The sequence below is a fragment of the Stegodyphus dumicola genome, chromosome 3 (genome assembly GCF_044657685.1).
Source record: "Stegodyphus dumicola isolate Sdum_Otavi_A_Nest chromosome 3, ASM4465768v1".
NCBI classification, from domain to species: domain Eukaryota; kingdom Metazoa; phylum Arthropoda; class Arachnida; order Araneae; family Eresidae; genus Stegodyphus; species Stegodyphus dumicola.
Genome location: NC_140770.1, coordinates 38,075,212 through 38,098,008, shown reverse-complemented (window position 1 = coordinate 38,098,008; position 22,797 = coordinate 38,075,212). Strand labels below are relative to the sequence as shown.

The 22,797-nt window shown below is 32.3% G+C and overlaps 1 protein-coding gene across 2 annotated transcripts in view; it reads left to right on the top strand.

Moving 5' to 3' along the window:
* Positions 1 to 22,797, top strand: part of LOC118184163 (death-associated protein kinase dapk-1-like) — a 174,985-nt gene that overhangs the window by 92,884 nt on the left and 59,304 nt on the right. For both annotated transcript variants that reach the window (XM_085812776.1, XM_085812775.1), the window contains exons 2-3: positions 12,719 to 12,832; positions 22,613 to 22,711. In XM_085812776.1, coding sequence (XP_085668902.1) covers positions 12,719 to 12,832; positions 22,613 to 22,711 — 213 coding nt within the window. The remainder of the gene's footprint in view (positions 1 to 12,718; positions 12,833 to 22,612; positions 22,712 to 22,797) is intronic.

Genomic DNA, 22,797 nt, shown 5'->3' with positions numbered 1-22,797 from the left:
CAGGCCAACAGGTTTGTTGCATTGTTGATATTTGTGGCTTTCCCCATGTGTAACATGAATACGAACCAGTTTTGGTTAGAAAGTTGTTCGCGAAGGCATTCCTTCTCTTAAGCAGATAATCCTTGTGAACTTTTCTATATTCAAATAACCTAAATTTCTTTTTTTTTTTTTTTTTTTCAACCAGAGCTGATGAAACGCCATTCTATTCTTTCAATAACTCAAAACAGAAATAATATAGTAATATAACTGTGTCCATCTTCTTTTACAATGTGTTAATTTCCATTTTCAAATAAGAATTCGGAAGACCTGAACAGCTCAAAATTCTTAACAAATAATTAAAATAAGGACTTGCAAGTGGGTAAATTGTATTTAAATAGCACACTTCACTTCATGTTGTCCATCTGCATTGCATTATCCGTTTTGCATATTTTCGTATACATATTATGAATCTTTTCTATTTCCATATGTAAATTATCCATTTGAGTACCTCCGTGTGAACATTTTCCGCTTTTTTTACACCCGATCGCATTTTGCATTAAGTTTCGCTTTCCGTGAAACATCACCTAAAAGAATTCCCTGAGTTATATTTGAAGAAACGGAGAGACTTATAAAATTATGAAAAAAAGCGTGCGAATTAAGCAGTGAATTTTATCAGTAAGAATTAAATTAAAAACTAAGAGCTAATTTATGGCTGCAATTTGGAAACGCTACTGATAAAGAGATAGCAGTCTGTAGAGCCAATGAAACTAATTTTGATACCCAAGAACTGAAAATATGATAGGAAAAGAACACAGTGTGAGTAAGAAAGATAAGAACTCTGAAGGCTGGAGAATTTTTGCCTTGATGCGGTGACTAAACAGAAGCCAGAAGAGCTTAAAAAAGAAAATGAAGTTGAATTAGCATAAGTATTCACAGTTGAGCAATAGTATATGCACAGCGATATGGATGAATAAAGTCAATTTAAATTTGCTAATACAACAGTTTCTAGGTGTGTTTTCAGAAGTGACTGCAGGGAGCTTCGGTGACCCCCTTTTAAGTTTGTCTCTAATTTAAGAGAAGCTTGCCCTTTTTGTTTGCTTATTTATTTCTTCCACGGAAAACATATTTTGAGTGTGATAATCATATATTGTTCTCTTGTTCTTTACGATTAGAGCCTCATTTAGTTAAGTTCAGTCAAATGTGTTATAAGTATATAATGTGTTATAGGTATATAATGTGTTATAGGATAAAATTTAAATATTGTAAGGAAAAGCCATCTGTTTTCAATAAATTTATTGTTGAGTATCAAATTGCTTAACATCAAAACGATCGACTGAAGTACTGTTACTTAATTTTCTGGAAACAGATTGAAGATACAAAAAAGATCATTTTTGACTATATAATATGTTTGAGATTTAATGATATTCTCGCTTTACTTAAATGAGAAACTTTTAAGAGGTCTTAACCAATGTGTAAAAACCATTTTGAAAAATCTTACCTTGGCCTTAGAACCTCTCAGATGAATTCACGGGAATGAAGAAAAAAATAATGTGGGTCATTTCTAGCAAAAAAATATGTCGCATAATTAGATTTACTCATTATTTCATGTTGTGATATTTTATAATGTATTTATTTATTTATTTTATTTTATTTTAAAGTTTTTTTTATTTTATTTTAAAACTTTTTTTCCACTTATAATTTTGTGGATTTTCTGTTCGCGTGAAAAAGTAAAGCATTTAATTAGAATTTGATGTTTAATGTTTATAAGATAAAATGTGAACCCTCTTCTAAAAATTCATAACTCACTCCTGCGTGTGTTATATATTACTTGAAAGAACATCAAAATGATTTCCAAAGTAAAGAAATTGACGTTTATATCTCTTTTGAATATTTTATTAAGGAAAACAGAATCTGAAAATCTATTTAAATTTTTAGTATTATTTTGATTAAATTAGGTTGTAAAATCTTGTATTTTTAGTAAGCATGAACTACAGAGTTTTAAAAAAAACTATTGAAGAATTATTTTAGTCTTAAGAAATAAAACAGAAGAAAGAAAAGTAGTCAGAAGAAAGGTGTATAACACCCTTTTATCTGAACACAAAGAAGTAACAATGACCCATTTTGGGTTTACATAAACCAACACTTCTGGCTAGACTTGAATAAATAATATAATAGAATTAGTCTAACAGGATAAAGTAATGCGCAGGAAAGGCTCTGGTTTGTAGAAAACCGGCGAGATAAGCCTTAAGGCTAGAAGCACTCAACGCCACAGAATCAAATCGTAAACGTAAGTCACGGTACAACATGGCCTCAAGTAAGCATAACACGTTTTAAAATTAAATTGCGAAATTCTTCGCTTAAATAGTACTTCTTTCTCCTTCAATCTAAATAAACTCTGGCTATCTCACTTACATTCTGGCGTGAAAAGCGTGGGTGAAAAGAGAGTGACAGAAAAGTGATTGAACTTAAAATTAACTATTAGTTAAAAATAAATAAATAAATCCTCACAAGGTTATTAGGAATATCGCATCCCCCATACGTTCTCTTGTGATGCAAGTGATGATCATGACCAGCTAGCATTGAATTCTGCGGAGGGCACTGTTGATTTTTCATGTTTACCGCTCCAAAACATATGATAAGCCTCAACAGTTGGGCCCATCTAACATTTAGTGGACGTTAACTCATCATTATCTTTATTTGCTCTGCTGGGTCTTGTGTCTTTAGAATATAAGAAATTATCCTATTCTTCCCGTACTTGGTCTCGCAATGTAAATGTTCAGCTTATCCAGCTAGCAACTGGAAGATCTCTAAATCGATTCTCGACTAGATCATTGCTGATATTTCACGATTCCTGTTTCGAAAGCCTAATAAGCTTCTACAAGGTCAATTAAAGCCACAGAAAATCCGAATGGTTAAGTTTTAAAGATACGCATGCATCAGTTACAATTTTACAGAGGCAGCTTTTGATTATCCGTGTTTTCTGATTATCAGTTCAATCACGATTATTAGTTAACATAGACAGGAGTCTAATATTTGATTTTTGTTCTGAGGTACTAATTGCAGTTTATAAATATATAAACATAAAATAAGAAAACATTATATAAATGTTAAATTCATGTGCACATGAAAAAATAGTGAACTACTGAAGATTATCTTTAACATTAAGGATTTCTTATTTAAATACGCAAGAACGTTGGCCGAAGTAACATCCAAATGATTGTTTGAAACCTTTCGTATAACAGACTTTGTTCTAGGTGAGATTGGAGGCACGTTTAGAATTCTTTTTTTAATGACAAGGGGAAAAACTAATCGCTTTGTAAACAATGGCAAGAAACCTGTTGTCAGCTTAAATAAGAGCTCACGTTTCAAGGTTCTTTCACAATGAATTCGTTTTATTGTGTCCTGAAAAATCACCATTGCAACATTGTAAGTTATTCGTAAATTGGCATTCTGACACATGAGTTTGCATTCTTGTTAGTTTATTGCTCATAAAATTTCCATATACTTAAACATCTATTTTATTACTTTTACTTTTGCATAGTCTCATTTTAACAACGTATCTGCACTTTTATAATTTGTTTTTTTGATTTGTTTACAAAATTTCATTTATAGGCGATCAAAATCCTTACTATAAGAATCCCATTATTGCTAGAAAAAGCTGTTACGAGCCTCGGCAGAAGATGCCTCCGGCGCTATTTGGTATAGCATCAGCAGAAAGGAAACAGATTATTTAAATAAAAGTTTGAATTCATTTAGAAACTCGTTAAGCCTAGCTTCTTGGAAACAGTCTATAGAGTCCGCCCTTTAGACCCATCATGAAAATGATAAATGATAATGACGTCCAGGCTTTGAGAAGGGAAAGTCAAAGTACCAGTTCACGAGTAATAAAATTTAGCTAAGCTGTTTATTAACTAAGCTATTCCACAACATGTAAAAAGAAAGAACCATTTGTCTCAGATCTTGTCTCACGAAGATATCTGTCCTTAGGGTAACAAACCCCACTCACAGTCCTGAAAAGAAATTATGCAGTCCTGATACTGAATTGCTACTGAATTACGTAGTCCTGATACTGAATTACGTAGCATGCGTCTTGTATGCTATGTAATTCATTATCTTGCTTATATGTATGTAATTTTATTCTCAGTGCTGAACTCCTTATCAGATTTTATTTTCACCGATGAAAAATTACGGCTTTCAAAAATTTTGCTAAACCTGTGAAAATAGATGGTAGGGTTTTGTAGATCTGCGGATACTAAGTCCTTTCATGGGGCTCATGTAGTTTTATAAAATTTTTCTATGGTCCAAAATAGATAAATTTACCATTAAAGATAGAAAGAAAGAAGCAAGCCGAAGCTTGGCAATGTGGCCCTGTCGTTTTTTAAATTACTTGTGCAAATATGGGCAAGTCAGCGTAAAAAAATGCTCGGATTGCAAAGAGTTAAACAAGCAAAGCTTTCTCGAAATTATTTATGTTAGAAACATCTTTATTGGGTTTTGTTTTACAATATCTGGACTTTTACAGTACCATCCAAACGATTTGCAAATAATGTCATTGCGAAGTATTAATATCATTAAATATTCATCCACGGGACCTTGCAAATAGTTAGTTTCCAGACTTCTGCAATTCAGCATGACTTAAGATCTTTCAGTTGACCTTTCCAGTTATAGTTATTTAATAAAATAAACGATTTTTAAAAGCAGTAAATGCACTTCTTAGTAAATAAGTCTTTATTTTATTTTCGAGAGTATACTTATATCTTGTAATTCAAAAATGTGCTTTTAATGTGTAATATATTCAGCTGATAATTCTGGGGAATATTTTCTGCTATTGGTATTTCAAAGATATTTTGTTTTCTGCGCAAGACAGTTTTAGTATTGTCTGCCTGTACGTAACTGGTGAAATATCTCCTCACAGTGACCCAGCAGCAGTCCGTTTAGTTTATTTGCAAAGTGATTAAGTTAAACCGAAACAAACATACAAGAATAAGGGGAAACTAGGGCGCCATTTATTTTTTTTATCATGGCATCTAGATAGCGTACGAAAAACCAGAATTCGATTCCGGATGTTAGAAATTTTGCAATTGAGTTGAAAAGCTTTCATCGTTTCTTCTTAACGTAACTTAGAAGTAACTGCAAAAGTATTTCGTTTGTCTTTTCAAAAATATTTGTTCTCTCTTTCAGCATCAGCTTTATTTCCTACCACAAATACTTGCCGAAAAAATACTGAAGGTAGCTGCATATTTATTCAGAAAGCCCGCGATGTAGTATTGCCACGCAAGCCTTCAAGCCAAATTTTATAAATTCGCCTTCTTCCCCCCCTTCCCCCCACTGTTGTGAAATTGAGATTTCATTTAATGTTTCGAAGTTTTCTTTGTCTTTCCTCATATCAAAATACTTTCAGGAAAATTATAGACACTTTTTTTATTATTTTCCTTCGAATAATCATTTCTTGTTCTGTTATAATTGAAAACATTTTTACCTCTACACAGCATTACAAGTACAACAACATTGTATTTTTTCGTTCTCCAGAAACTGTCTTTTATCAATAATAGCAGGAAAAATCAAAAATCGGAATCTAATTTATTTTTAATCTCTTAATATTTGTATATGATCCATAGTCATAAAAACCGACAGTGATATACAGTCTTCATGACTTTAGCTTTTAACTCTCTAATAACTAAAATCTGATATTCTCTTTTGTATATCTATTAAAGCTAAATAATATACAAAATACACTTGATTCTTATGGTACTATTGTGAGAAATTAGATGGAATATTCCAGTCAAAGTAATAAATGAAAAAATGTCTTCAGAAAAGACAGAAAACTTTAAATTCGACAAAGCGAATTTGCACTATAAATGCCATTCATTTCAATGTGTAGTACATTGTTTCAATGTATCTGAAATTTTTCAGATGATAATAGCACGAAAAAGACACGTAAATTCTTTTGGTTTCTTCTTTACTTTTTATTAATATCATTTAGCTTTAAATCAATATTTTTATCTGAAAAGCATGGCGTGAATACAGTAGAATGTCGTAAGAAAGTGAAATATATAATCGGAACTAAACTGTAATCTGAAGTCGGAACTTATCAATATTACAGGAAATGATAATATCGCTTCTGTTCCAGAAGTTGTCAGAGTCTGAAGAAAACACAATAAGAGATGTATGTGCTAAAGAGATAACTCTTATCGACCCTCCTAATCTGAAAATAGAAACTCTGAAACTTTCATTATAGTTCCTAAGTGGTTTATAATTTCATAATCTCAAAGAAAAAGAATTGGATAAAAATGTGTGTTCCTTCAATGATTTTAATATTTAAAGTAAGAGTTAATACTTTTTTAAATTAGCTCTTGATTGAATATATCAGCTGCTACAAAATTAGGAGTTTGTTTCCTGAAAGTATAATAATTTATAGTTTTCCTGAAAAATGTAGAAAGAACGTAGTTTTCTGAACAGCAAACAGTTTCTGTTTACCAGAAAATAATTTTTCTCTGTGGTAACAGATATATCTTCCTAAGTGTGCCGAATTTTTCTGAAATAAAAAATTTAACAGAGAAATTCTTCATCGATTTTGTATGGTAACTTCAGGTATTTCGTATTATATTTTATTATATTCATTAAAAACTCATAATGTTTAATAAATGTAAGAAAATCATGCAGGCTTCTAATTAGAACCACGAAACATTTTATCTTAGATTAGCTAAGCAGTTTTGCTTTCTGAAGATAACAGATATCTCAAATTCTCTCGAAACATATAATACTTTAACGGAAAAGTAAAATTGAATTTTCTGGAACATTTAATAATATCATAATGCTTTAACTATGTTACTGCATTATATTAATTCCTATTTTCAAAATAAATAATTATTAAATGTTACCAATTGCCGTTGAATATATGTCTCAGCCTATTACCATGTAAAGTGCCTACTGGAAGTAAAGGAACTTGGCGTTCGAAGAAAACCATGCTAAGCTTACAAATTAAAGATTTAATATGATCATTTCGCGAAACTTAGTGAAACTATTAAAATATGTATGTTATAAAATGTTGGTTATAGCATATAATCTGGACTTATTTTACCTTATATAACTGGAAGTCTCTATAAAAGGAAAGGGCTCAACCATTCCCGATTAAGAATTAACGGATAAAAATATTTCATCAATTTACCTAATACAAGTTCAATGTTATGTGAACGATAATATTGTATATTTTAATGTTATGACCTACTCATGCATTCACACCTATTTTGATAATTGTTCAATTTCTCAAAACTTTTTTACAATTAATTTCAAATTAAAACTCTCAGTACATTTTAAAAGGCGAACTACTTGGGCTCTCTTTTTCAGAATCAGGTTAGTCTTTAAAGTGAAACGGTATCTAAACAGAAATAAATAAAGTTTTCCCATTTAAATCAATCCCCAAGTTTGAATTTTTTAGCAAAACAGTAGAATACCTTTTCCTGGAGAAAAGTATCTTTCAGCTTCATGACGCTCCTGAAATTTTTATAATCTAATAAAAAATAATAAAAATGTTCATAGAAAATTGCTTTCGTGACAGGCGCCTATAAAAGATTCCTTTTGCGTGAAAGAAATGTTTACAGGGTCTTTGTGTTCCCAGCAATGTTAATGCATTATTCACGTGACAACAAGGAACAATGTTACATTTTGAACTATTTCTGCTGTAAACAACGCAACTCTTGCATTTAAATTGAGTTATGTGGCACAGATTCGGAGACAGTAATTTTAAAAGATTTGCGGAAGGGTGAAAAGGAAATTAAGCATAGGAACTAGAAATGAAAATCGGATAATCAAATGTTTTGCAATTGTTTGAAATTCCTTGAAAGTGCATTTTCTCAGATTATAAAGAAAGATAAAATTAACAAGGTATGTTTCAAGAAATGAGAAAGTGTTGACAAAATATTGTTATATTTGCGTTTTAAAATATTGAATGCTAAGATTGTTGAAGCTTATGTCACTCCTCCCATGCTGTTTAGGTATTTTTTGGAGTAAGAAAAATAAAATAATTAATATAAAATATAATAAACATGTGTAATGTATTCTAATGGAAAAAGCTTAAAAGTGATATTTTGAAGAGTCGAAACAATTTTGATTTTTTAATCTCTTTTCTCATTTATTCGCATCATTTATTAAACTTAACTTGACTTTTACCCTTCTTTTAGATTAAATATGGTTACTTATGTACATATAAGTTTCTTATCTATGATATAAATACAATCAATAAAATATTGTTATTCAGAGATTTTCAAAAAAAAAAAAATTTCTGAAAGTTTTCAGATTTTTAATTAGGTTCAAAGGAGCGCTTTTTTTATACATACATACGCGTTTCCAGAATAGCTTAAAAATAGCTTATCCTTATAATTTCCGATAGACAGTCTCGCGTGCTGGATATAAAAATATTTTATTCCGTACAAATGGCTTTGAAATCGTTGAGTTTCTTAATTAAAAATTCGTTCAAGTTTAAAAAATGTGAAATAAATAATAAAACAAATTCGAAATTTAAGATTTCGGGCTTCCTAGTGTCCATATTCGGATGGAGGACTACATTATTCAGAATATGATGGCTCTTGGTTTTGTTGATTTCTCACAATGCGAGAAACTTGCAGCCATTTATAGAGATTCTTCATTATTTAATTTTTTAAATATAATACAGGGCGATAATATTTGGTGGCACAGAATCATCTTTTTTTACCTTCTTTTTGATGGTACAGAATGAGATGAATTTTCCTTTTCTAAACCAACGTAAAGCTTGAGCTTGCCAGACTTCGTTTGTACATCGGCACAGTAGTGTTTCTTCAGTTATATTCTCTTTCTTAAGTTCTTTTACTTCCTTCTTCCTTTACAAAATTTCCGGAGCACCAATCATTACCTTAAAGATAGGCGGTTCTGGGAAAAATAGTATAAGGCAAAATAAAGAATGCTGAATTACAAGTATTCCTTGGCTAATCATTTTTGATTTAATTATGAAAATCTGCAACATATAGTTGAGAACTGAGGAAGTTAATTCCTTTTTCTCGACTGAAACAATTCATTTTTATACAGTCTTTTTTTTTTCGAGAAAGTACCTAGATAATAATATCTAAAAGTTGAGGAACAAAAATATTTATGACCAATTTCAAACGCGAGTATTCAGAGGTGGCTAGAAGAGCGTGTCTGGAGATGATAGGCATTCTTGCTAGTACGATCTGTCATGCGCAGTAATAAATCCGATTAATGAAATTCGAGCTTATGCCTTTTTTATCCCAAGAAGAATTTTGTGCTTTATCTGTTTTTAAACGAATAAAATATTTCATCGTTTCTTTAATATCTACCGAAATGTATCAAATTAAAAAGCACTCATGTCTGCATGAGAAAATTTCTCGCATCTCGTTCATTTACCTGCTTCGTACTAAGAAACCAAAGTGGATAAGGAATGTCTTTTGTTTAATACTACTTTAAAAGTTTTTCTCACTCAAAACTAAAAGAGCGCAAACATAGATCCCCCCCAAAATATCTTTTTTTTTAGCTTTCTTATAATTCCATTTATTTCTATTTCCATATGCATCAGCTTTCTGCTGAGTTAGCATTTCATTGGACTGATCGCAAAAAGCCCTTTTCAACAGAAAAATGAGTGTATGTTGAAAATGAAGAATTAAAAAAAAATTTTTTTTTAAGCTCTGCCTTCCCTTCTCTCATTTACTGAATACCTAAATGAATGTACAATAATTTCATAGTTTTAGGCTTTTTAAATTCAATTAAAAACACTAAAATGATTAAAGTTTCCCATGTTAGCAGATATTAGAAATTTTTTCCTGGAAGTATGTAGATACTAATGTAAATCAAAATGTCTTTCCAGGTATTGTAAAATACACACTAGTGTGAAAAACGTAAGCGACAAATTCATTTTTCATCATACACACATTATGAGATATAGAGTGTCTATTGAAAACGGCTTTTTGCGATCAGTACAATGAAACGCTAACTTAACAGTAAGATGATGCATATGCAAATATTAGCACTATCACAGTCAGAGAGTAATTCAGGGGTAGTCAGGAGACGCAAAACGCGAGGAGTCAGTGCGCGAAATGCAAGACGTCTTAAAAAGAAAAAATGAAGGCGCATTTCCAGGGGGTCTTCTGGAAGTGAAAGTGAGATTGTACCTGCAATATGGCTACAAGGATGCCTTTACACGTGATAGAATAACTATCAAGCTTGACGAGAGACATTTGACGTCTGTCTCTCAAGAATTTAGAACTCATAAATGTGTTATTTCACGAGCTTGAAAAGCATTCTATACGATAGGTACATACAACTGTAAGAAAGGTTGGTAGTGGTCAGCCAAGTAACTCCAAATATCGCAGGGTGCAAGCTGTTTTGACTGACTGACTGATAAACCTATCGCCAGAGTACCACTGAGATCAGTAGTTTATCTGGCTCAATCAAATTTATGCCAATGGTCGCAATAACATAAAACTATCCTCATATAATGTCCACCGTAAGGAGGAGCAAGGACGGATAAAGGACAGGAAGTCCAGCAACGCAAGAGCTCACTACTAAGTAAACAGGCCCAGTTTAGGCGTGACTAAGTGAGTCATATCAGATGAGTAACAATTGTGAAGAAAAAACATTGAGTAGATAAAATACATACAAATACAAATTACATGAAGTAAAGTGTAATAAAGATATGAGATATATACACACTATGTACACTATTTACAATGTGGGCACTAGGGGGAAATTTCAAGTCCCTGATAAGGTGGGCCGCAAATGGACGCAAATTGTAGTCCTCATTAAAGATTTCATTTTACTCATTACATTAAAGATGTCAAATTTACTCATAGCTGTTTTCTGGCTCTGATATACGCAAGCTGTTTTCTGGCTCTAATGACTTATATATCACCATGCAGGCGAAAAAAGATGTGGAAACCAGACAGCGGTAACACTGCTCAGCAACTGATATGCTTGCATGGGGAGGCATTATGATAAACGGAAGGACGGAGCTCCACATTTTCGACAGAGGTTTACTTTCCGGAGATCGTTATTGTGATGAGATTATGCTCCCCTCCCCGTACGTCTTTTCCAGAGGATCATTGTTTCCGACTTTGTTTTTATGGATTTCAATGCACGGCCACACAGAACTCATGCTGTTGAAGAGCTCCTGTGAAGTGAAAGTGTCCACAAAATGGATTGGTCGGCCTGTTCCCCTGATTTAAACACTACTGATCATGTGTGGGATAGTTTATGGAGACGTCTGGTGGCCCGATCTTATCCTCCTGAGAACACCAGACAATTAAAACTGATGCTTCTTGAAGAATGGGAACTCTTATTCCAATAACTGTTAGATAATATAGTGTTGAATATCGACAGACCGTGCAATGTAAGAAGTCTTCTTAAAAATGGTCTGTTCATCCACCGTCCTGAACGTTGCAAATCATTGACAGTAACAAGTCCTGAACGTTGCAAATCATTTATCACTGCAGTTGGGGGAAGATTATCTTCCCCCAACTGCAGTGATAAATGATTTGCTTATCCCTTATTAAAGATCTTTTACTTGTTATTCTTCCTCTTGGCCAAACAATTTTTTTGTATCAACACCATTCTGTCAATAAAGCCTCTTTCTGTCGGTTTCATACTTTATGCGTCCTGTTCATTTTTTTCCTACTACACTTTCCTCATCCTTTAAGTACTATATTGTGCTCTTGTAGTATGAATCTCATGTCTCTCAATTGTCAAATGATTTTTTGCTGAATTAAGAGTAAAATCAGAAAAGTTGCCACGTTTTCTATAGTACTGTACATCTATATGTAGGTTTGTATGATGCAGAAACATAGACGTTTTGAGTAACTTTATATCTGACGTGCTGGTTAAATGAGTTTGTTTTGTGAAATATATTTAATTTTGCTATGCGTTGAGTAGTTACGAGTACAAATAGCCTATCTTAATCTGTGTAAAATTTGGTTTTATACAAAATAAAATAAATACAGTTCTGTATAGAAATAAATATATTGCATTATTTTCAGAAGATTAATAATTTATAAAATCAAACAGATGAGTTTGTTTCTTTAATGCTGTTAATTAAACAACAGTTGCACATATATGATAATAAGATGTAACAGAAATACCAAAACTTATAGGCAAACATTCCGCGTTGAAAGGATTTAATTTTATAGGAATGCTCCATAAATTTTGAAGGATCTAATAAGGATTTTTCTTCTTCAATGTAGAAAAATTCTGCACCCGTAAAAATATCTATGGTTTTTGGAGAAGAAAGAACTGTGCCAAATTTTCTTGAATGAGAAAATCACCCCCTCTCACACCCTGTCGAATTAATGTCTACCTATAAGCATCCACTAAAAATACAAATAATGTTTAATTTAGATACAACTGCATATTTGTGTAACATCTAGTTTTATGTCATGTTTAGTCTAACGTCTGTGTTAGGGTAAACAAATCGTGCATATTATGCAAATCATTCTGTCTATAATGGACATCATTGGTCCTATTTGTGTCTATAAAAGTTGAATTTTCTTTGATTTTAAACTATATATGTGCAAATACAAAGCTGTAAATTTGACACAATACTATTTTTAATTTTTATTCTATAAATTTGAAATCATAAAGCATTTTGAAGTTATAATCTGATTATGACGACTAATGTTTAGAATGAGAAAATGATGATAATGAAAATTTAATTTTAAATTGTAAATGCAACCGATTTCTTACATTCTCTCCTTTTTTATAGCAAGACGGAAATTTCGTTGTGGAAGCATTGTTTTCTGCCGTAGAAGAAGGTAACATTGCTGGATTGGAAGAACTTTTCACCATATCTCGCATTGACCCGAATTTCTGTAATAAGGTTAGTTTCATTTCAATTAGATACTGACTATGTAGATACTGACCATTATATGTAAAGCCATCACTGCATAGCATTTCTAATGATACTCGGCATATTAAATTATTAAATCAAAATTCTTCAGAGTTTCAGAGTACTGATTCACTTCAAAAATTACATGTAGATATAAAACAGCAAGTGCGATTTTAAATGATATCTAAAAAATGCATTAATGATTTAACCGTTTAATCTATACTAAATGTATAATATTTAAATAATCAACTTCAAAGGAATTTAGCCATTAAGTTTACCTTACATTAAATTCAATTCTAAACTTATTAACCTTTCGTAATAAAAGGCGTGCTCTACCAAAGAACTAAACCGAAAATATCTTTATCTAGGTCTGTAGACAAAAGATTTATTATTGACAAATTAAACTGTTGTCCACTATCTCTTCATTTCTGTTTGAACTATGTGAACAAGATCCCTTATGAACATATCTTTACATACAAACATATCTAACTTGAAGTGTTTCAAGATAGTTTGATGTAATATGAGAAGTCAACAAGCAGAATGCTTTTCCTTCCCCAGAAGACCGTGCACATCAATTTCTGTGCCGATGCAGTCTACTTGAATTTGGTCCGGCATGGATATCCACTGTGACGCCAAAGCATCGACTGTTGCTTAGTTTCTGGGAGAAAGTGAGCAACCTAAGTCTCATCAACTGCAACTATTCTGTTGATCTCGTCGCCTTCGTCGTGGTATCCCTACAGAAAAGTCAATGCTGCTGTCATGCATTTCGTTTGTTGTTCGGGTGTAAGGTTATTCAGCACCCACCTGGCGCACAATTTCCGGAATAACACAGTTTGCACAGTTTGTAATATCCGCAGGAAATGGCCACTGAGTTCCGTAACCGTAAAGCGACGATTCTGCAACATGCATTGCCGCACCTGCTCCACGAGGGATGGCGGGCCGCAACGCTGTTCGTCGTGCACATTTTGCCTATCTTCAGAAAATTCTCGACACCAAAGACGAACCATCTGCTTGCCCATCACATCCGGTCCATACACTAAACACAAATGGTGATCGATTTCGATCGGCGATACTTCCTATGCGTTTAAAAACTTTATTAGAGACTTCACCTAGCAGTCGGCGGGAGAAGAAATAAGAGTCGGTATCTTTTCGCGCTACACCAATGTTAATGTTGAAAACAAGAAATTACAACTACCGCATACGATAGCCATATCCACAAACTATGCGGTTTGTGCCTTTGCGTTTTGGTCTTCTGGTGGTGTGGAAAACTTACTTTTCGGATGGTCCTCGTACTGCAATATTTCACTGGAAAGCGAAACTCTCGTACAATAACTCTGATAGCAGGTCATAGGTTTCGAGAGAACCATGAGTTCCAATTACAAAATAAATGAAGCTTTATGATCAGGCTGCTTTTGCTTTAATCCTCATTGAACGGAAGTCATCTTCAGAAATCAGTCTTGGGAAAATGTCTCCTACGGATCTTTAATATTATTTATCTTTTAAAGATCTTTTTACGTTTTTATGATGTTCTATTCCTTTACAAAAAGTATGAAGACTCTTTAAATTAATTACAATGTTTAGAATGTAATTGAAAAAGAAATCCTGTATTTTATTATGCATATTGATTTTATCGTGCTTAAGATTTTGTGCTAAGCCAATTATGGCTATGCGTTTGTGTATTCATAGAAGGCTGGGCAAGAAGATCTGTCATAACAATGGGGTTATGAGAGGATAGAGTTGGAAAATATATGAGCATTGTTTGAGATAAGAAGAATGTTTATTGCGATTTATTGAGTCATAATTTTTCGCGTCTTTACGCTTAACATTAATAAGCTCGCTTTCTCTTCAGTTAATATGATCTGGTAATAGCACCTGGAATTTTTGCATAATGCTTCGAAACATAGCGACAAGAATTTGGTGAATCTTCGACCAGACCTTCAATAATCCATACCTGATGCAATCCTTTGATTTGAACAAAATATGTCACCATATACCTCTGAGATTAGCAGTATTGCTCTTCCAGGATTTTTATTCTAACCAGTTTTTGATCAGTTCGATCTCTTTCACGGCAGAAGAATCACGTTCAAAGTGCTACACTGTATACAGGTGCTTAAAAGTCACATTATACATGAAATTTACTACTGATTCTGCTCAGAGTTAAGCCGAAATTTCATTTGTAATTAAAGGTTATGGTTATTGGAATATAAATCACGTTCTAAAGTAATGTTTAAGATGTGAATGTGTCTCAACAGACTGCAATAAATCCTCTTCTTATAACTACAGTGCTCATGGATAACACCACTAGTGCTTCAGTTCCATTACATTTTTTACATTATCATGAAAACCATTAAATCTCTACATCCCAACGTTTTCAAGTACAAGTTTTAGAGTCTTTTAAAAAATTTTCGAATCGGGAAATTAAAAAAAAATGTTTTTCGTTCCGTTGAAAATATGTCTTTCGTTCTGACATTAATCCAATAGATACTATCTCGTACTCTCTTCCACGTGAATGCTAATAACAATTTTATTCTCTATAAAAATACATGAATCTCCATCAATCTGTTTTTTTATTAAATGAAATATTTGAAATTACATAAAAATGTTATTGAAATTATTATCATTAACATCACATATAAGTAATATTATGCATAATATATATAAAAAGCAGCCCATGCTTTAACATCTGTTCTGATAATCAGGAGTGCTAAAAATCAGTACTCCTCCAAAAATCAATATTACTATTTTAAATGTTTGAGCAAACGTGCTCTAAATGAGAAAACTTACGAAAAGCTTTTCTAGCATTTTTAGCTCAAAAGAAGGAAGAAGCATTTAGCTTTTGGTAAGTTTTCCCCAGCACTGTATGTTAGTGTATGATAAAGCAATTATTCCATTTACTGCATTTTTCATGCTTGTATTTGTTTGCTGTAGGTATAATGCATTCTTTAGCCTTTACCCTTATAATGTCCGAGAAACGTAGAAATAAGGTTCACTAAAGAAGAGTGACAGCGTGCTGTAGATTCAGAAAGTTTGCATTGTCTTAACTCTCTGAATGTACAGCATATAATAGAGGAAATCGGGTTCCTGACTGAAAGCAAACCAAGACAACGAAGAAATTTCAATCAAAATGTTTTAAGGTTTTCTCTATTTAGCAGAGAAAAGGTGTGTTCTGCACATAATTTGTACACATAAGGTAAAAACGTGAAGTGAAAGGCAAGCAGCCTGAAAGGATCAAAGTATCAAAAGTAGAGACAGTTACGCAAATGTATATGCACTAATGAAATACTTTTGAATTGAATAAAAAGACGTAGGCATGGAAAAAAAAATAATATGTTTAGTATAGCAATTTAAATTTATTTAGAACTATCTTACTCACAATAAGCAATAAATGTTTTACAAAAACTACAGATAAAAATGAATTATCTCCTTGACTCTGTGTTTTGGAAAAATATAAAGGATCGTCAAGAAGTGTTGACATTCCAGTTTTCATCTCCATAATTGCCTCAATTCTGATGTAGAATACGCAAAGAATGAATGTTGTGAGATGGTTTTGACATCATCGTATTGTTTTCAAATGTGCACTTCAATATGCTTTAAAATTTCTTCTTAAAAACATCTTGTGATCAGTCTGTCACCTCAAAGAAGTTAGGATTAATGAAGTGAAGCTTCTCGAATCAGTAAACGAGTGAGCGCGTGCCACTGGAGGATTTCATAGAGTAAGCTCTTGCGTAGCTATAATCCAACACCAAAGCTATTAGTGAAGCGTGTAATTGTCAAATTCACTTACCTGAAATATATTAAATATCAATGAAATTCTTGCGTTTCGTGCATTTGTGCCGCAGGGTTTGTTTGCTGTAATCATAAAAAGCATTATGATTCCTGCGATTTTGTCTTAAACTCCTTCAGCGAATAAATATTTTTTGAGTGATAGTCTTTGGGCGGATGAAACCGTGGTCTAAACAAACGGAAAGGTCAATAAGAAAATGCTGTTTAATGAGCTATCCAGAATTTACATACCAAACTATCCACGAAATAGCACATTACTTCATCATTAAATATATGATGCGATTTATGAATAACATACGACTAGTTTGATCCATTTTTTTATGATTATATGGAATGAAATAGCTATATTTGTTTTCATAAAATACTCTTAAAAATTGTTTGGTTGGCGGTTGCTACCAGTGTCAAGTGCCCTTTCGCACAGAAATGCTTGAACTTGCATTTTCTTTGAAACACTTTTGGAAATAAATTTTTAAGTAAAAATCTTTGGAACTTCCCCCATATTTGACTTTTATACATTTCTTCCTTGGATATTTTCTGAAGGAAATAAGTGAGTACAATATTTTAAACTTCATGCAAAACTTAAAAAGTTGTAGTAGAAAGAGTAAGACAGAGCTGTAATAGATGCAGCTTTTATGTAAAATGTATTCATTACGACAGATTTTTCAGGCAAAAATTTAATGCATATAGTATTATTTTTTTGTTTACTTCTACCAAAATGTACTGTTTAAATTTAATTTAGTTTAGTAGAAATAGGATATGTATTTTGTTTTATGCAAATTAAATTAACCTGTTTTTCTCGTTTCAGTACGAAATAAAAGTAAAATTACATATTTAACTTTAGGCTTTATATAAATAATAAAAAAAAATTTAGTTATGTATTTTATTTGAAATAGAAATGTGTTGCACATTTAAGCTAATCCAAAAAAATTTCATTGTCCAACTTTATTGAAAAAGTATAATTCTGTATTAGAAAAAAGGGGGTAAGCAGAGAAAGAAAATTTCCTTACCTAATGTAAAATAAATATTTTTTTTGGCCGCACAAGAAAAAAAAATTACAGCGTATACGACTGTGGCTTCAGTTCGGATATTTAGAAGTCTACTCAAAGAAAATTATATAAAATATCAACGGGTAAGAAATTGTTGTTGTTATGACAAATCTCATTTGTCTGACCTAACCAGAACAAGCCAACGAATTTTATCGTGGTAAGCAGTACAAAATTGCGTCTCTGCTTGAGCACCATATAGGTGACAATACGATTTTGCACAGTTTCACCCCCATTTTGAGAGAGAGCACCTCGGGGGGGGGAACGGAGTTCTAAGGTCTCCCACCCTTCTTTCCCTACCACCAAACCATACGAGAGGACATTCGGCTCGCCATATATTTAGAATGCTCCATGCCGCAAGTACACTATATAACATCCATGCTTTTTAGAGAACTCGAGCCTTCGGCAGTCAGAGTCACTAACCACTCTCCGTTTGGCGGCTTCGGTTAAGAAGTGATGATAAGCATACTGACTGACTGGCAGGTTATTGCCGGCAATGCAGTCCTGTGAACTGCGTATCCGGCTCTATCAAACTAGCCCCAATGGCGACATCACGATAAGTCTATCGTCACGTACATACAGTAAATAGGAGGTGGCAAAGAAAAAAAAAGGGGGGGGACCGGCATCATTCGGTCAGGAGAGCTAAGCATTATGGACAGAGGTGGAGATGTTGTCATATAATACAAACAAACTGTTTTCATATATATGATAAGCATAAGAGTTAACTCTACTTTTATTTAAGTCAAGCAAGCATTATAAACATTAAATTGCGTAATGATAGTGACAGAAAAAGAGTATGTTAACAGAAGTTTTCTCTCTAGTATAAATCTTCTATTTTTTGCATACAAACTGTATTTTTTGTACATTGTTTCTTTTTTTGCATTTTATTTACTTATTTATTTTTCGATATACAACGTGAAAGCGAAGTTGGTTGTATTCTATGAAATATTATACAACGTGAAAGCGAAGTTGGTTGTATTCTATGAAATATTATTGCTGTGGTTTCTAACCATAAAATTCGTTTCGTCGTTTCATTTCGGTAAAAATATTTTCCTTCTGCTAAGTTTTCATAATTTCTTTCTGTGAAAATGCTTTTCTTAAATCTCTCAAATTTATTCCGGAAATGTTCTTCATATTGATGGAAAAGGAAATGAATAAAATTATGTTGAACGGAAACTGATGAATCCATCAAAACGGGATTGAGAGTATATTGAAAAGTCAAAACAAGTCCTGATTACCTGACGTTTTGTGACATATCTTTCCGTAGGCGTTCCCACCCTTGTCCGGCAACCAGCATCGCAAATAAAAGATTAGGCACGGTATTGTGATTCGTGTTTCCGCTGATGCATTCCAATCGTTGCGGCATCCTTTGTTGAAAAACAGACAGAGAGGATACAAATTTTTCGACAAACTGGTTTCAAATGTATTTGTATATTAATGAAAGTATTTAAATATTAGTTTTAGACTATTACATTCATTAAAATATGTCTCGAATTCTACTTATTATTTTTGCTGTAAGATAGTCTCATATTAGCATTACTAGCCTATATGTTAAGCAAGGTTCCTCAGCTGAGTAAAATCTTAAAAATTTTTCACTGTACTTTCTATTTACGAAAACAAATTTTTAATATTCTATAAAGTTATTTTCGTTTTTTAAGTATGAAAAATGCGTAAAGCCGCTATGAGAATTATGTTTCATAGCAGAATTTATGAAATTATTATGTAACTTTACGACAGCAAAATATGTTTCCGCTTTATTAGCACTAATCCAATAGGCACAATCGTCTATACTTTTCTCCCTAGAATCTAATAATATGTTTAATGATCATAAAAGTATACATACATCACGATTAAAAATAGTAATCAGTTTCTTTTTCATATAAAATGATTAGCTTAAGTTTTACATGCGCAACATTATGCCATTATCCTCTAAAATCTTCGCCAATAAACACAAACACTTCAAAAATCAGCAGATTATTTCAAACGCAGGGCAAAATGGCTAAATGAGTAAATTTGCTAAAGATTTTTTAGACATTTTTACTTTAAACTTTACTTTAACGAATCTGCTTTTTGATTAGTTTTCCCTACTGACGTATGTCACAGATTTCTGCATCTTAAGAGTATCGGTATATCAGTTTATTGTATAAGGAAGATGAAAAGAAACTGTGTCCATCCATATTCTAAAGCTTAGGGAAATTCGCACTTTCCTTTAGTTGCATCGCACTTTCCTTTAGTTGCCACATTAACCACTCCTAGCTAGTTCTACAAGATTCGCGCAACTGAGAGATGATATCATGTTGTAAAGCTTTCTCGAAAATTATGACTGTATGAGTAATACTGCCCACAGAGAATCTCAAAGCATAAGAATATCAAGAACAATGACTCACATATTAGTTTCCTCGTTTGCGCCACATATTGCAGAGTTTTCCTTAAAATTATTTATACAAATGAAAGGTTAATGGAATATGCCATAAGTTTTCAGGCATTAAAACTAATTTTTAATTCTTTTTTCATAGAATACAATCAGTTCTGCTTTTACTTGATAGTTAGGAAAAAGCATGAAAAACGAAATCACGTCTAAAAAAATATAGGTTGTATGAAAACTACAGACTTTTACCAGACATGAAAACACAAAATTAATAGTCATTTTTAAGTACTACATTAGATGAGAATCTTTTCTAATTTCTTTAATTAATTAATAATATAAATTTTTATTTAATAAATCTATAAGGATCTTAAGTTTTACTAACGTTTATTTTATTTTAAAACTTTACTGTCCTCTCTTATTTTCCACTGCCGGCCAGAATAAACGCGTTAATCTGTTTATGCAAATTGTGCTTGCTAACGCTTAAGTATTTAAATTGTGGCTTTTCGCCAAGAATAGAGTTAGAAGGAGAGAGAGTGAGCCTTCTTGCCACTTTATTTCACGCGTGCTTTCAATCAATTGCTGTCCGCCTTTAAGGCCCGAGGTTTAGTCCTCATGATATCGAAGACATATTTTACTTTTCCGCAGTTTGCGTTCTACATACGTCATAATCTTAAAGGCGTCTGTGTTAGTCTGTCTTAGTGTTAGTCATCTGTGTAAAGTATTCGAAGTTAGCTAGCTCTTAAATTTAGTTAGCTAATAGTTCTTATTGTCTTACGTTCATATCACAAATGGTGGTCTTTGTATCTCGAAGTGCGTGAGCACCCGTAAAAAGTGGAAAATAAAGGGTAATTAAACCCTTCTCATCTTTGTTATTCCTTCTACAATTTACAAAACATAGTCTTCAGTAGACTCACTGTTCTTTTCAGGACACCTACATGTTCCCTAAACAGATTAGAAAGAATAGTAGTCATGATAAATCTTAAATGCTTATTTATTAATAAACAATGAATTATTATCCAATTAATTGTTCATTTATTAAATCTTATACCATGTTAAAACATCTAAATATGCCAAATATGAAATGAGAGATCGGAACTAAAATAGAGTAGCAATTCAATGAACAGTCATTTTTTTTTAATCGTTAGCTTTTGTTATCCGTCTGCCACTGAGACACTCTTACAGACAGAATAAAGCCATTAAAAAATAAATGTATGTCCGAAAAAAAAGATAATTTAACTTAAAATAGAATGCACTGTAAAATAAAATCCAATCTTTTTAACCTTCGCTTTAATTTCACTCTAGTAATCTATTTATATCTTATCTGAACTTTTTGACCACCAATCTGAAAGTCGTAGTGACCAAAAGTCTTCATAAATACATGTGGCTTCGATTTAATTTTAATTAAAAAATATATCTAAATTTACAACATCTCCACATACTACATCATATCTAAATTTCCTACGTATGATGGCTTATTGGTTGATTTGCAAGTTACAAGTAGCCTTCATTCTTTAGATTGCTGGAAACAGCACCCTTTACGAGATAAAATGTACTTCAATTAATTTAAATTCCTGTCTAAATTTACTGCAGTGCATCACACTGGTGATATGGGTTGACTCTCTTGCTGTAGATGTCTGATAAGTAATAGGCTAAACATATAATGTATTCTTAGATGTATCTTTTATTTTGAAAATATGTTTAAATTTATTCACTGTGTCACAGAGATAATAAGTTGGTTAATTCCAAGTAACCCTCAACGCATAGGTCATGGTGACCAACAACCTTGACCATCTATGACCAATAACCTTGACCATCATGGTGACCAACAATGCATGGCTGATAAACACATGGCTCCAAGTTAATTTTAATTCAGATATTTATCCAAATTTCTTGCCCCACAGTGGTGACATATGGATTTACCCCAACGTATCTTTAACCTATAAGTAATAGGTGAAAAATAGGCTTGTTAGTCATCGATGCAATTGGTTTCATTTTAGTTTAAAAGGCTAACTCAGTTTAATATATCACTTCACACCGGTAAATTATACCAACAAGTGACTCTCAATCTGTAGGTAATCCATGACCAAGATTTTTGATTAAATTAAAATCATTACGATTTGATATTAAATTTTAACTTAGCGGCTTTTCAAATATTGTAGTTCCTTTGTATAAATATATTGCGCACATTCAAAGGCTTTCACTGACTCGATATGACTCACAGAAACGAGTAATTTTATGCAAAATTTTTGTTTTTAAATTCTACATGTTACGTTTGTCAGTAATTTCCCCTTGCATTTCGAATTCAACAGCTCTTCGCTGCCTAGGTAAATATTCCGCCAATCATCTGCTGAAGCTATTTTCAGATAAATTCTTTTTGAAATTTCGATTTAGTTACTGAGCGAATGTGATTTGTTTGGATGCACTATTCATAATATTTAAAAAAACTTTATTGGTTTTTTTTTCGAGCTAGACAGAATATATAAGTAAGATGATATCTGTCAATTTTTAACAATAATTTCACAGTTTATGTTATTAAACTATGAAATTAGTGCTTATTATGCTTGTTTCTCTTTGTAGCACGGAGAAACTGCAGTCCATATAGCCTCTGGTCTGGGACACCTGAACGTTGTGAAATTCTTACATTCCAAACGAGCTAATATTCATGCTCTTGACAGCGTAAGATATATATTATTTTCATTTCTGTTACTTCAGGTACTTGAAATCTTTCACTGGGTTTTTAAAAACAAATAATCTTCTCTTTT